Genomic DNA, 15,378 nt, shown 5'->3' on the forward strand with positions numbered 1-15,378 from the left:
AACCATTGTTGCTCATCTAAGCAGTTTTGCATCAGCTTTATCTGTAATACAACTAATAAAGCCGACATTTTTATTTTCCCTGATTAGACTCATATAACTCTCTCTGAGGCATAGAAGAATAGTGTCAAGTATGAGGGGCCTTTGAACCTTAATAATGATCACCTTTGAAGTTTTCTTTTAATACATAAGACATCAAAGAATTATTTGTCTCATGTGTCTGTTTTCCTTAGTTTGTGTTACCACTTCATGCATCTGAGTATTTACAATTTTTCCAAAGACTCCTTTGTATAAGAATGCAAATGTTTCAGATGGGAGTATTGCCTGGGCCTTATGAATTACTTAGATAATAGTTGTATATAATCATTTAGACTGGAAATCCCTTTATAGGGGTCTTTTCTTCTATAGGTTTGAGTCCATTTTAGTAGGAAAAACTATCCAGTCATTGTCATAAAAGTGATTTTAGCTCTAAATATATTTGTCATGTTAATATGCATTTAGAAACATTTTATAGAAGTGAAAATGTTCCTTTATTGTTGACTTTCCACTTATGAACACATGGACCTGTTAAATGATATGAATTCATGATCTTTCTCTAGGTTATAGAGTGGAGCCAAGGTCCATTTTCTCTAGGTGTCTGTTCCGTAGAATGTGTATGTTCAACAGAAGCACAGAGCTGCTTGTTATTAGCCTGGTACTTACTCAAAGTTAGGATAACTAACTGCTGATCTCCTCCGTTCTGCTTCTCCTTTCCTTGGAGATTTACTAACCAATAAATCACTATACTAACACTGTTGAATTTATAACACGAAAGCCCAAAACAGGATAGGTAGAAGAATAAAAACGCTAATACTGTTTTCCTAAATACTGTTTGCAGGTTATCTTTGAACTCAAGGGGGAGCAGTTATTTCACCAATAATGTGGGGGTGAGAGCAGTTGTAAATGAGAACGTATACAGTTGTAAATGAAAACATATACTCTATGCTCTTTTTCTCTCATGTTTATTTTCTCATACATTTTCATCAATGTGTATTTGCTTTTCTTAACTGTCATTATTTATCCTGTAATATATGCATTGTGAGTACTTTTGTCTTACATCTAATTGTAAGCATCCATCTCTTAGAATACGTACTCAGAAAGTACCATCTAAAATAGCCTTGTTATTTTCTACAAAGCAGTTTAATCATTACGATCTCATGTGATTGCAACTCCACTGAGATATGCTTCCTGAGAAAATGTAGAGTTGCAGTGTGTTTGTTAAAATTCAAGTTGAATAAATTACCGTAATGATCAGAAGAATATAGGCAGGGAAAAACAATATTTTCAGAAATCCTGCTTTGCCATCCATAATGCTTCATACTTTTTCCATTCTAAAACACACTGCATTATTATAGATGCTTAAATGTCATCATAAAGTGCAGGTCAATGTTGCCTAGACAACAGTATACTTTATGAACAAACAAAATTTTTTAAGTCATAAATTTAATGCCATCACTATAATTACAACATGAGCCATTAGAGCAGCTTAGAGCAATTACATTTGCTTATCCCAGACTAACCATAGATTGCACAAAGTTAAGTGAAAAAATTAATCTCCTACTACAAAAGGAAGTACCAATAAAAAGGTACAAATAAAGGTATGTTATAAAACTGAACAAGGAGTTAAAATGCCGCAGTGATTTAAATTGCACATTTCCCTAAGCAAACTGGAGCACTGCATTTCTGAATGTTAATTTCATAAATTGTTATTTAACGTTTTGTGCCAAGACGAGTCACTCATCGTTATCTACATTTTCAGCTCTACCCATTTGCAGATAAACCTGTTCTCAGAAAGCTTAGAAAGCAAATTTGTTTATAGTGAAGTGGTATAAAATTTTCACTTTGAATCTCTGTAGGGAAGCATGGGTTATTGAAGGTTTTCTGTTGAGAAACAATTACTCCATTCATTTACTGAATATTGTTTATTTTTATGTTGTGCGAATGCCCTGTGGGCCTCTTAGAACTTACTGGAAGAACCAATTTAGGAAGAAAATATCCAATTAGTTCAAATTTTTACAATATACATAGAGTTTGCATTCATTGAGAGTCAATATGTTTGCTTTGAAGTCTTTGTGTGATTCTGAAGGTGTTAGGTTTTGTCTCTTTTCAACATGGGCATGATTTGCTTGACTTGAAGTTTGCTTAATTAAAGTTACTAAACCTAATACACCAAAGGATTTCTAGTTCTTCCTCTATTCCTAGCACTTCTGTATTTGTAGTGGAAACTTAGCTGTTACACTAATTCATTGCATAGAAGATACCTGAAATTACCTACCTCTGTTTTGTAGTTTCCAAATCAGAAACTATCAATTTAAGTTCAATAATGTTCAGTCAACAAGAGGCATTTTTACTTTGTTTTAAGGCTTACTAATCATAGAAGTGGTAGATCCCCAACTTCTTGAAGCTTCCCATTCTATCTCTAACCTATAATTTAGGGCAGATTAATTTGCCTTATTATTTAAATATCTTCCAACCTTTTGATATAATCTGCCAGCTTCTGGTCTTTGCATATTAAAATTCTCCATCACATCTGCATTTTCTTTTTAATAACAATGATAGGTAAAATTTCTTGAGCAACACTATAGAACAAGTATCATTCTCTTTGGGTGTCATGGCCCCAAAATTTTACTGATGGGATTAGCGATCAGATGGGTTGGGAGCATGGCTCTTAATCATGCTCTGTCTTTCCTCCAAGACTTTTCTGACAGTTTCCTCTGTCACTCTTTTTTTCCATCCCATTATCTTCAGTCTCTCCCTCTCTATTGACTTATTCTCTAACAAGTACAAGCATATTTGCAGTTCTCTTATCCGGGGAAAGGCATTTCTAAATTATCTTTATTCAGTCTTCTATTGCCTTATCTTTTTTGCTACATATATGTAAACAACATACCTACATATGTGTACATAGTATTTCCTTGATATCCACCAGACACCCATGGATGCTCAAGCCCTTGCACAAAATAGCTTGGCATTTGCATACAACCTATGCATATCCTCCTATATACTTTAAATAGTCTCTACTTATAATACCTACTACTATGTAAGTGCTGTGTAAACAGTTGTTATACCATATTGTTCTGTCATTTGTACTTTTTTATTGCTGTGTTGTTATTATGTTTATTTTCAAATATATTCTATCTATGGTTGGTTGAATCTACAGAATCTGCAGATGCAGAAACCGCAGATATGGAGGGCTGGCTATATATCTATCTATCTGTCTATCTATCTATCTATCTATCTATCTATCTATCTATCTGTATCCAATTAGTCCACACATATATGTGTGTGTGTTTCTATTAGTCTGCACACTTTCTGAATCTATTTGCTTATTATTTATAAGGTGTCAGTGCCTTGCAACCCAGCTTCACTAACCCCAACTCCTCTACAGTGACTCTCTAAAGGCATACTGTCATTTACTCATTCAACAAGTTTTATTTTTGAATGTCTACTCTGTGCCAGACACTTTTCAAGGGTCTACAAATTTAGTGGTAAGTGAGCTAGATATTGTCCTTTCCTCCAGAGAGCCTACAGTCTACTGGAGGAGAAAAATATTAGTCAAATAAGAACACAAATATGTGATTGGACACTCGATGGGTGCTATGAGGAAAGCACAGAGAATGTTTTGATCAAATACAGGAAAACCGAATCTAACTCATGGTTTCAGGAAAGTAAGTAAAGTCTGAAGGATGAATACAGGTCAACCAGAGAGAGGAAATAGTTTTTATAAAGGCCCTGAGACAAAAAGAAGCAAAAAAGCCATTAAAAGAAGGCTTGTGTGATTGGAGGAAAGCAAGCAAGGAAAAGAATTCATGAAGCCTTATGAAGTTAGAGAGAGGCAGAGGTCCTGATGTGAGGATATGGTTCAGGCTTAGGATATCGTCTGTATCTCCCAGGCAATGTGACACCAAAGAGGAGGTTCTAAGCAAGGTTTGCCTGGACAGGTGGAGGGAGGAGGGCAGGATCACTTGATCAGATTCACATGTCTTTAAGTTTTTTCTCCATGTTCCTGAAAACTTCCAGTCTCCATATCCTAAATTTTTATTTATTTTTACTTCTCTGCAGGGTTTCTTCAAGTTATTATTACATGCTCATTAGGAAAATCTTTGTTGTCAGATAGGCTAAGATATGAAGAGTTTTTTTAAGTTATTTGATTATCTTTTTCAGTAAAGTTATGGGAGGCATTTCACACTCAACAAAATGCATTACAACCTTCAGGGTCCCACGAGAAGAATCAGATATGTCCCTTTTTGTTTTGTTTTGTTTTTAATTCCTGGGAAAGTTCTTGGAATTTTTGACCTTTCTCTGTAGTTCCTCAAGTTGGCATGCAGTGCCATGGTTCCCTGATAAGCTTTCTAGGTCGTTGCTCTCAAACCTTTTTATTTTAAATATACCTTAACACAGTTTAAAAAAAATCATATGCACAACAAACCGTAATAGATAGCTGTACCCAGGATCATGAACCTGTGTGCTAGCTCTAACTCCACCATGATTTTCTCACTGAAGGAAGTGTAACCAGGATGCAAATGAAAGTGAGTAATGGACTATAAAGTAATACATATATAAAGTGATGGGTGGCAGTCTCCTATAGTCTGCTGGAGGAGAAAAATATGGAGATATATATGTACACATATATATGTATATATATACACACACATGCATATATAAATAAAACAGGAAATCTATATCTTATACATTTTTATACAGAAACTCTTGTAGTAACATTTTTGAAACACACCTAAAAATTTTGCAATAAACATTTTTACAGATTGAGATCCTTTATTCTAGTCTAATGTCCTCAGTATTTTTCCTATTTATTCTACTGAATGGCCCAGGATTTGGAGGCATTTAGTTACCATAGTTGGCATATATGATGCCATGCTGATACTGGGGTTGCAAATATTTTTAAGCAGTTTACCATCCATTTTCACTCATGTGTCAAAAATAGGAGCCATAAAAGATAAAGACACTAAAGTGTTAAATGCATTATGTGGATAGTAATTATTTTAGGAATTCAAAGAAAGAGAATATAATTGTGAGTAGACAAATCAGGGCAATAAAGATACAGTGATCAGATTAATGACAGGTTAATCCCATCTCATTTTTTTTTCCTAATTCAAATGACACCACTTCTAAGAGGCTTTTCTGATGCACCCTATCCTAGAAACCCTTCCTCATAAAGTAATTACTCTCTATTGTATCACCCTGTCTATCTCCTTCTGAGTACTTCTCAAAAATCAGAACTTCTTATTTTTACTTATTTAATTATTTGTTGTTGATACGGTTTGTCTGTGTCCCCACCCAAATCTCATCTTAAATTGTAGCTTCCATAATTCCCACATGTTGTGGGAGGGACCTGGTGGGACATGATTTAATCATGGGGGCGGTTTCCCCATACTGTTCTTGTGGTAGTGAATAAGTCTCATGAGAATTGATGGTTTTATAAGGGGAACCCCTTTCGCTTGGTTCTCATTTCCTCTTTGCCTGCCACCATGTAAGACGTGCATTTCATCTTTTACCATGATTGTGAGGCCTCCCCAGCCACGTGGAACTGTAAGTCTGTTAAATCTCCTTTTCATTATAAATTACGCAGTCTTGGGTGTATCTTTAGCAGCAGCATGAAAACAGAGTCCTACAGTTGTCTATGCTACTCACTGGAATATTATTCCATGAAGGTGGAGATTTTTTGTCTTGCTCACCCCATAATCCCAGGTTCTCTTATAGTTCCAAGTGTATGTAAAGCACTCAGTTATATTTCCTTAATTAATTAGTCAGATGCCAAAGCTTTAAGTACTCTAAGTGTATACTCAGAAACTCTAAGGTAAAGTTTATTGGATTAGCCCAGGCTCTTTTCGCTAACTCACAGGGGACCACCCAAATGTTCTTTTGGAAAATTTCAGTTTTTATTGGGGCGATGTGACTCTCTTAGTCCATAGTAAAAGATGTGCAGCTTCTCGTTTCTCATATACTGTTTCAAATTTAAGGGACATAGTGTTCTGCCTACTTTGTATTTCTTTTAAATTGATTAGGCTAACTCCATGAATAATCTACCACAACATATATTAATATTTTTGGAAAACATTTCATACTTATTTGATAAGTGCATCCTCTCAACTTAGGTGTAATAAGTAATGCTGAGTAAAAATATTGAACACAGTTCAAATTGGTGGAGCATCTTTTGTCATCCAATGCTGTGCGTGTGTTTATGTATGTGAGTGAGGGGTGAATTTTCTTTTTTTTTTTTTATTGTATTCCCAAAAAGCTAAGGGCTGGTTGATCATGCCTTGAGAATACTAGCTTAAGGCAACACGTTCTGTAAAAATATATATATTCATTTGGAAAAAAATGGCTATTATATATTTATTTATCTTATTTGTCTTTTCTTTAGAATTTCTTTGTTAAAAGATGGAGGACTCAAAATAGCCAATGTGACTAAAGCTGATGCTGGAACTTATACCTGCATGGCAGAAAACCAGTTTGGGAAAGCAAATGGCACAACACATTTGGTTGTTACAGGTAGGTCCATTTCTAAAATATTGCTTTACATACGGATTCACTGTAAGATATATTATTATGATGAAAGTAACTATGTGTTTCACAATGTTCAGTACACTATGAAGGTAGAACCTGTATTTGCACTTATGTTATTTTTAACAGGTGAAAGTCAAGGGAACAATATTTCCTTAGCACAGCACAATGTGCACCAGGGAACACATTAGTTACTGTGCTGGGTTGATAGGCAATAAGAGTTACAAATAGCATATGTTGATGATCTCATTCTATTTTATTTTTAAATAAAATTCTATTATGTCAGGTCTTTTGGATACACTTTGTCTTTTTCATTATAGTTGATTTTTTCTGGAGATGTTCAAGTCCAGGAAACAACAGGATATAAATAAGAATTGCTTAAAGTTGTGGATATATTTTGTTCATTTATCCATTCATGAAAAAATTGGAGCACCTATTCTGTGCCAGTTGCTTGGGCTGTATCCTTGAGCACACTGTCACTAATACTGTCCTCATGAATCTTAACTTCTATAAAAGGAGAAAGAAAATAACAGTAGGAATAAGAAAGAAGAAAATTATTAGAAGGCAAAAATTGTAAACAAGAAAGAGGTGCATAGTGGCAGAGGTAAGTTAGAGCATTAGCAACAGGATGATCAGAATAAACCTCACTGAGAAGGAGGGATTTGGAAAAAGATTTCATGGAGATAAAGGTGTCAGTTAACAGATTTCTTAGTGATAATTATGCAAGCAGTTTGTAGACCTCCTGAGGAATTATTTCAGTTGGATTGAAAAGTGGAGTGGCTGCAAGGTTTTGAGCAGAGAAGTGCGTGATGTTAAATACCTTTTGATATATCAGCAGGATGGTTATGAGGACCTTGATGAGGATGGGGGTTGGGAGGACCAAAGTCTGGCTAGACTGAGTTAAAGAGGGAATTGACTAGCATAATTGTAGACAACATGCATAAAGACTCTTTTGAAGACTTTTGGTCCAACGTAGTGCAAAGTAATGTGGAGTAGCAGTGGGAAAATGGGGTCAAGAGAATTTTAATTCATGGTAGACAAATGGAAGGTAGGTGGTGACGACAGTGAGAAAGAAATGTGCATGTGGACATTTGCGTTGGGGAAACACAGACATTAATTAGCATTTTAACATAGTACCCCTCCTTTTTGTACCTATTCTAGCATCTTTTGTATTATATCTTTCAAATCCAGGCTACCATTAAAAGTCTGTTTAGATTTTTTTTTAATTTTATTATTATTATTATTATTTTTTATTATTATTATACTTTAGGTTTTAGGGTACATGTGCGCAATGTGCAGGTTAGTTACATATGTATACATGTGCCATGCTGGTGCGCTGCACCCACTAACTCGTCATGTAGCATTAGGTATATCTCCCAATGCTATCCCTCCCCCCTCCCCCAACCCCACAACAGTCCCCAGAGTGTGATGTTCCCCTTCCTGTGTCCATGTGTTCTCATTGTTCAGTTCCCACCTATGAGTGAGAATACTGCAACCTACTCATCTGACAAAGGGCTAATATCCAGAATCTACAATGAACTCAAACAAATTTACAAGAAAAAAACAAACAACCCCATCAAAAAGTGGGCAAAGGATATGAACAGACACTTCTCAAAAGAAGACATTTATGCAGCCAAAAAACACATGAAAAAATGCTCACCATCACTGGCCATCAGAGAAATGCAAATCAAAACCACAATGAGATACCATCTCACACCAGTTAGAATGGCAATCATTAAAAAGTCAGGAAACAACAGGTCCTGGAGAGGATGTGGAGAAATAGGAACACTTTGACACTGTTGGTGGGACTGTAAACTAGTTCAACCATTGTGGAAGTCAGTGTGGCGATTCCTCAGGGATCTAGAACTAGAAATACCATTTGACCTAGCCATCCCATTCCTGGGTATATACCCAAAGGACTATAAATCATGCTGCTATAAAGACACATGCACACGTATGTTTATTGTGGCATTATTCACAATAGCAAAGACTTGGAACCAACCCAAATGTCCAACAACGATAGACTGGATTAAGAAAATGTGGCACATATACACCATGGAATACTATGCAGCCATAAAGAATGATGAGTTCATGTCCTTTGTAGGGACATGGATGAAATTGGAAATCATCATTCTCAGTAAACTATCGCAAGAACAAAAGTCTGTTTAGATTTTGATGGTGATGTAATTTTTAGTCAAAGTTGGTGAAAACACAGTATTTTCTATTTCTACCCCTACATTTCAAAAAACAATAAAACTAAGTGGAAATTGATTTTGTTAATAATAATAATATAACTTGTTTACACATGATTTTAATTTTTAAACTTACATGTCCTACAAGTTCAAATATCCTGATTTCTTTAACAAGAATTTGTGGATCCAGTGAAATGTAGCTCTGCATCATTTTTATTTTAATGTTAATTAAAATTTTATTTTTTAATAAAAAAATATTTTATTTTATTTTAATGTTGAATACTTTTAATTATATAGATGTATGTATATTTATGTATCTGCATCTACAGACATACACGGTATAAGTTAGATGAACAGTCTGCCTGTGCAAATGTCTTTTATCACAATAAAATGCTGTTTTTCTGAAAAATTATTTCTCCAATAGAACCAACGAGAATAACTTTGGCACCATCTAACATGGATGTTTCTGTTGGTGAAAGCGTCATATTGCCCTGCCAGGTACAACATGACCCGCTGTTAGACATCATCTTTACCTGGTATTTCAATGGGGCCCTTGCAGATTTTAAGAAAGATGGATCTCACTTTGAGAAAGTTGGTGGGGTAAGTTGTGGCACTTTCCTCATACTTTTTATATCGCACGTGTCTCTGGCATATTGCCTCTAAAAAATATCTGACATATAGACATATAGACAATGCTCTAGAAATGTTTTCTAAATAAGTGGTTTTGGTTGAGTGGTTCTCAATTCTGTTTTGATCTAATTTTATTTTTGTAATTACCAGAAATTGAACACATTTACTTCAACGTATAATTACAATTACAATTGATGTATGTTGTATTTATAGTAAATGTTACTTTTCATTACTTTTTTTTGTTAGTATCCTATGGAAATGAAGATTTTCTTTTACAGGTGTTTGTTTTCAACATGACACATATGTGATAAACTGGGAGAAAACTGCACTTACTAAGTGTCTCCTCCAGGTGCTTGATCCCAATTAATGTGTCAGGCCAGGGTGCCTCATCACCGTTAATCCTCACAATTGCACCAGACATTAGCAGTAAGACGCTTCATTGTACAGGTGCACAAACTGAGGATTGGAAGTTTATCAACTTGCCCAGAGTCACTCAGCTAGTTAGTGGTGGAACTTCAAGTCCAGATCGGTGTGTTTCCACAACACAAATGCTTTCTAATGTTTCCATTCTGTCTCCTCTTTTGTGATGATTCCACATTAGAAAGAATTACAGATTTTAAGGAAAAATTGTCCCTTTGAGGAGAATGGTCAAGAAGTGGCTTAATGCTGGTAAGCCACCCAGACTAACGGTAAGCCTCACAGCATGTTTATGAATCTGGAATTGCAAAGCTAGCTTCCCTTGTGGGACTGTTTGCACTGACTCAAGGACAGCTTCATTCTTTTGGTAAAGAGGTCCGTGGTGGACAGTCAAGTCTGGTTTTGTCATTATGGACTTCACATACAGGCCTCAGTAAAGCAGAAAGCCATATGATGGTCAACTCAACTGTGTTCATTTGACAAAGACTTCTTATTAAATGTATGTATTTGTATACATCAGCATGTTAACATATTAAAATCATATGCAACTTAAAAGGATGGCATTTTGAGTTGAATTGTGTCCTCCCAAAAATATATTCTTAATGTCCAATACCTCAGAATGTGACCTTATTTGGAAATTGCCTTATTGTAGAAGCCATTAGTTAAATTAAGATGAGGTCATCCTGGATTAAAATGGGCCCTTATTCAGTATAACTGTTGTCCTTATAAAAAGAAGGCCATTTGGACATAGGCACACAAAGAGGAGAATGCCATGTGAAGCACAGACACAGAGGAGAGATGGACCAATTGGGATGAAGGCCCAGAGCAGAGGTTTGCTGCCACAAGCCAAGGAATGCCTGGAGCCACCAGAAGCTGGAAGAGGCAAGGGAGAATTTCCCCTTAGAGATTTTGCAGGGAGCCTGGCTCTGCCAACACCTTGATTTCAGACTTCCAGCCATCAGAACTGTGAGAGGATACATTTCTGTTGTTTTAAGCCACTGAGTTTTTGGTACTGCGTTACGGCAGCCTTAGGAAGCTAGTACAGAAAAAAGAAAGTTTTTAAAAGGAAAAGAGAAATTGAGACGTTTAGATACCTAACTACAATTAAGTATAATTTTAGGACCCTTTCTATTTTCTATCATCCAGTTTATTCCATTTTGGAATTACTGCTTTTCTAATTGTTCTGACTGATTCTCAGTCTTTGAGAACTTCACCAATTGCTAAAATCTTTTAGCTTTACTTTTACTATTGTTGTAAATGTCTATTTATTTTTAAATTGTCACTGCTTTTTTCTGTCATGGTAGGAAAAGGCATAGGCCATATTCTGAGCTAGCTCTCTACTCCATACTCAGGCTGTCTTACAATTTAACAATGCCTTCTTCCTTGGGCCTCAAGAAGAAGCCTAAAATGTTACTTTCATAAAGACCCTTTACCCAATCTGGGAAAGGCTTCTCTAATCCAGCTCTTCTGCTACTTTTAATTATTGAAGAATTCCATTTGAAACATTAGTCACCTTTGCCATTATAATGAAGATAATTATGTTTGTGATTGATTTCTCAGCTGGATTGTGAGCTGTTGATAATAGTTTATCCAATACGGTTCCTCTGTCTTAGCTACTGCTAAATAAATGTGTAATGAAAGACTGAAAAATCCAAAGTAGTTTGATTGTAATATGCATCAAACAGTTACAAAGAAATAGTAAGACTGAGCCAGATTGCAGCTGTCTTTCAGAAAAGCTTGGAGTTAAAAACATTCGAGTTTATAATGTAATTTAACTATCTTGATTTACATAGCACTGATAGGTTCTACAGAAGGCATAAAGTCATCTCTGTACAAGTCAGGTGTCTGAAACATGAAATTTCATAAGTTAATGCTATCACTTGCCAATTCTGTTCTTTCTCTAACATGCTAGTTCATGGCCTATGAATTTTTTATTGACTTGTGCCATTAGTAACTTAATATTCTGCCATCAGTATAAAACAGTAAGCCATACAAGATGACATTACCCTTAAGCACAGGCAATTAAGTAAATCGGTTTTCTGTTGCATGAGAAGGGAATCATGTAACAAGTCTTGTCCTCTGATTGTATATTCATTGCAGCATGCACATTAATACAAAGATAGTCTGCTTGTCTTTTTCCCCAGTGGGTTCATAGATATATCCCATTTCCAAAAGCAGCAAAATGTGAACAAGGAGGCTGGTAAGTGGGAAAGTTGCCTAGAAAGGTGGATAGTAAGAGCCATGTTTTAAAAATAGGTTAGGGGTAGTTCCGATTATAGAAAATACAACTCATAGCTTTGAACTGAATCAGCCAATTATTGGGACTATGCTAAGTAGTCAACACCCATTCATTTGTTTTAAAAAACACAGGCCTTTTGGAAAAAATCCATAAGCTCAGAAAGCTCCAATAATTTAAACCAGATCTACTGTGTAGATTTGAAATTGTGCCAAAGGAGCACGATGACGCCAGTCACAGATTTTTGCACAATTGGAATAATACATTCAGAAAAGCTTTATGGAACTAAATGTCTAAAACAGATTGGCACATCCCAAAGGAGGAGTGGGGGTCCAAAGATAGGTTTCAGTCCGTGATCATCGGGCAAATCATTAAATCAGCAGGAAAAGACTTCCACGTAAGTTCTTGTTTGCCAAGAAAAGTTCAATCATAGGCACAATGTGGTTTGGTTTTGGAAGTGGCGGATTTGTATTCAGATACACAAGAGTTCTAGGCGCTGTTGTTTGCTGGTTGATGCCCATGGGTGAGTGAGTCACATAATTTTTGGGTCTTATTTTCTGATCTCTTTTCACATCAGTTTTTAGTACAGTCACATGTTGCTTAACGATGGGGATACATTCTGAGAAATGCGTTATTAGGCAATTCCGTCCTTATGTGGACATCATAGGGTGCACTTACACAAACCTAATGATACAGCCTACTGCACACCCAGGCTGTGTGGTATAGCCTTTTCCTCCTGCCCTGCAAACTTGCACAACATGCCACTGCCCTGAATGCTGAGGGCAATTTAACAGAATGGCAAGTATTTGTGTATCTAAACATTGAAACAGTACAGTAAACTACGGTATAAAGGATTTTCAAAAAGGAGCACCTGTATAGGGCACTTACTGTGAATGGAGTTAGTAGGACTGGAACTTGCTCTGGGTGTCAGTGAGTGAGTGGTGAGTAAAGGTGAAGGCTAGGACATTGCTGTACACTACTGAAAACATTAGAAACACTGTACACTTAGGATACACTCAATTTATGAGAAGTATTTTCTTTCTTCAATAATATATTAACCGTAGCCTACCATAACTTTTTTACTTTATAAACTTTAAACTTTTTTAGACTTTTTTACTGTTTTGTCATTAACACCTAGCTTAAAACCCACATTGTACAGCTATACAAAAATATTTTCTTTATATCCTTATTCAATAAGGATAAGCTTTTTATCTGTTTTTAATTATTTTTTCATTTTAAACATTTTTGTCAAAAATGAATACACAAAGGCACAGGTTAGCCTAGGCCTACGCAGGGTCAGGATCATCAATATCACTGTCTTGTGCTTCCACATCATGTCTCACTGGAAGGTCTGCAGGGGCAATAACATGCATGGTGCTGTCATCTCATAGGACAGCAATGCCTTCTTCTGGAATTCCTCCTGAAGGACCTATATGAGACTGTTTTATAGTTAACTTTTTTTTTTAATTTGTAGGAGTACACTATAAAGTGACAATATAAAGTATGGTATAGTAAATGGTATAAACTATTAACATGGTCTTTTCATAATTTTCAAGTATGTACTGTACATAATTGTATGTGCTAGACTATTATATGATAGGCAGCACAATAGGTTTGTTTAGCTCAGCATCATCACAAATGCATCAGTAAGGCATTGTGCTGTAATATTATGATGGCTACAGTGTCACTAGGCAATAGAAACTTTTTTTTTTTTGAGACAGGGTCTCACTCTGTCACTCAGGCTGGAGTGCAGTGGCACGATCTTGATTCACTGCAACCTCCGCCTCCCGGGTTCAAATGATTCTCCAGCCTCAGCCTCCCTAGTAGCTGGGACTATGGGCATGTACCACCATGTACGGCTAATTTTTGTATTTTTAGTAGAGATGGGGTTTTGCCATGTTGGCCAGGCTGGTCTTGAACTCCTGACCTCAGGTGATCCGCCTGTCTTGGCCTCCCAAAGTGCTGGGATTACAGGCATGAGGCACCAGGCCCAGCCAGCTCCATTATAATTTTATGGGACCACTGTCATATATGTGGTCCATCCTTGACCAAAAAGTCATTATGTGGTGACACATAACTGTGTTTACCCCATTCCCTCCTGCTATGAGATCTCTTCCTGGAACACAGTTTTCTCTCTTTTTTGCCTGTATCTAGGTATCTTCATATATGATGGTGTGAATGTAAATAAGAATGTGTACACTATTTCACATATGCAGAATCACAAGAAGAGATACAGGCATAGCTATATGTTTATGGTAGTGTTCTATTATACCTATATTTAAGCAATGAATTTTACTCCATTATTTACCCCTGTATAACATCTTTGTTTCCTTACTTTTAAATAGAGCTTAGCGTCCATCGATAGGAAAAGGGAGGTAATATTCCAAAGTTCAAGAGAAACCAAAGAACACTGTTAACTAGTATGTGAAGACCTAGGGCCTGGTAATTTAAGTATGATTTTACAAATGTTGAGGGATAATTTTGACTTGCTCAGTAAGCTAACTTTTGGACTTACATGCATTATATGCCAGAGGCTCCCTACAGATAGAAACTTTTGGACATAAACACATTAGTTCACCCTATATTGTAAGGATGTTTAAATATATATGCTTTGATAAACCCTATGTGGTGCAGTTACTTTAGAAATAAAGAATGTCTAGAGCCAAGGTGTACAGCTTTACCAACACTTTGTGGAATTGGATCTATGATGAATTAGAATGTTTGTGGATAAAAGTCACTGGAAGCAATAAGAACTTGAACAGTGACAACCAATCTGCCATTCATTTAAATGGTTCACTTCAATATGATTTATTTCCCACAAGCCACAATTTCACTCTAGTTACAGCAGCTACTCATGAGCTTGAGATTTGATGTATTTTTCAGCTCTCAGTGGTAGAAAAGAATATCTTTGAAATTGATCCTTTGTGTGATAATACAAGTGGCCACTTTGACTTGATTTATTTCATAGAATTATTTGTGTGTGAAGACTAAAAGTTTGAAAACAGCAGCTCTTTATAACTATGTAAACAATTTTATGTAAAGGAAAGCACTCATTCCCCAAACAACTTCTGGGGGTATTCTGAGTTTTTAAGCATATCCCCATTGGACTGTATTATTATACATTTTGTATCTTGTCCAAATTCAAAGCATCAGCTGACTTGAAATAATTATTAAGAGAATGTACCCAGAAACAAATTCACAAAAGTGGGGATCAGACCAGAGGAATTATTATTTATCTTGAACCCACGTCTTTGAAGCATGACTCTTCCCATAATGTTATCTGCTGGTAAAGAAATAAGAATTCCCCAATTCCAGCTGGAAAAAGGGGTAATGCACAAAATT

The 15,378-nt window shown here is 36.0% G+C and overlaps 1 protein-coding gene across 4 annotated transcripts in view; it reads left to right on the forward strand.

Moving 5' to 3' along the window:
* CNTN3 (contactin 3) overlaps positions 1-15,378 on the forward strand; it is a 353,908-nt gene that overhangs the window by 272,532 nt on the left and 65,998 nt on the right. For all 4 annotated transcript variants that reach the window (XM_024245434.3, XM_054551883.2, XM_054551884.2 and 1 more), the window contains 2 exons: positions 6,422-6,549; positions 9,178-9,353. In XM_024245434.3, coding sequence (XP_024101202.3) covers positions 6,422-6,549; positions 9,178-9,353 — 304 coding nt within the window. The remainder of the gene's footprint in view (positions 1-6,421; positions 6,550-9,177; positions 9,354-15,378) is intronic.

The sequence above is a fragment of the Pongo abelii genome, chromosome 2, assembly GCF_028885655.2.
Source record: "Pongo abelii isolate AG06213 chromosome 2, NHGRI_mPonAbe1-v2.0_pri, whole genome shotgun sequence".
In the NCBI taxonomy this organism is placed as follows: Eukaryota; Metazoa; Chordata; class Mammalia; order Primates; family Hominidae; genus Pongo; species Pongo abelii.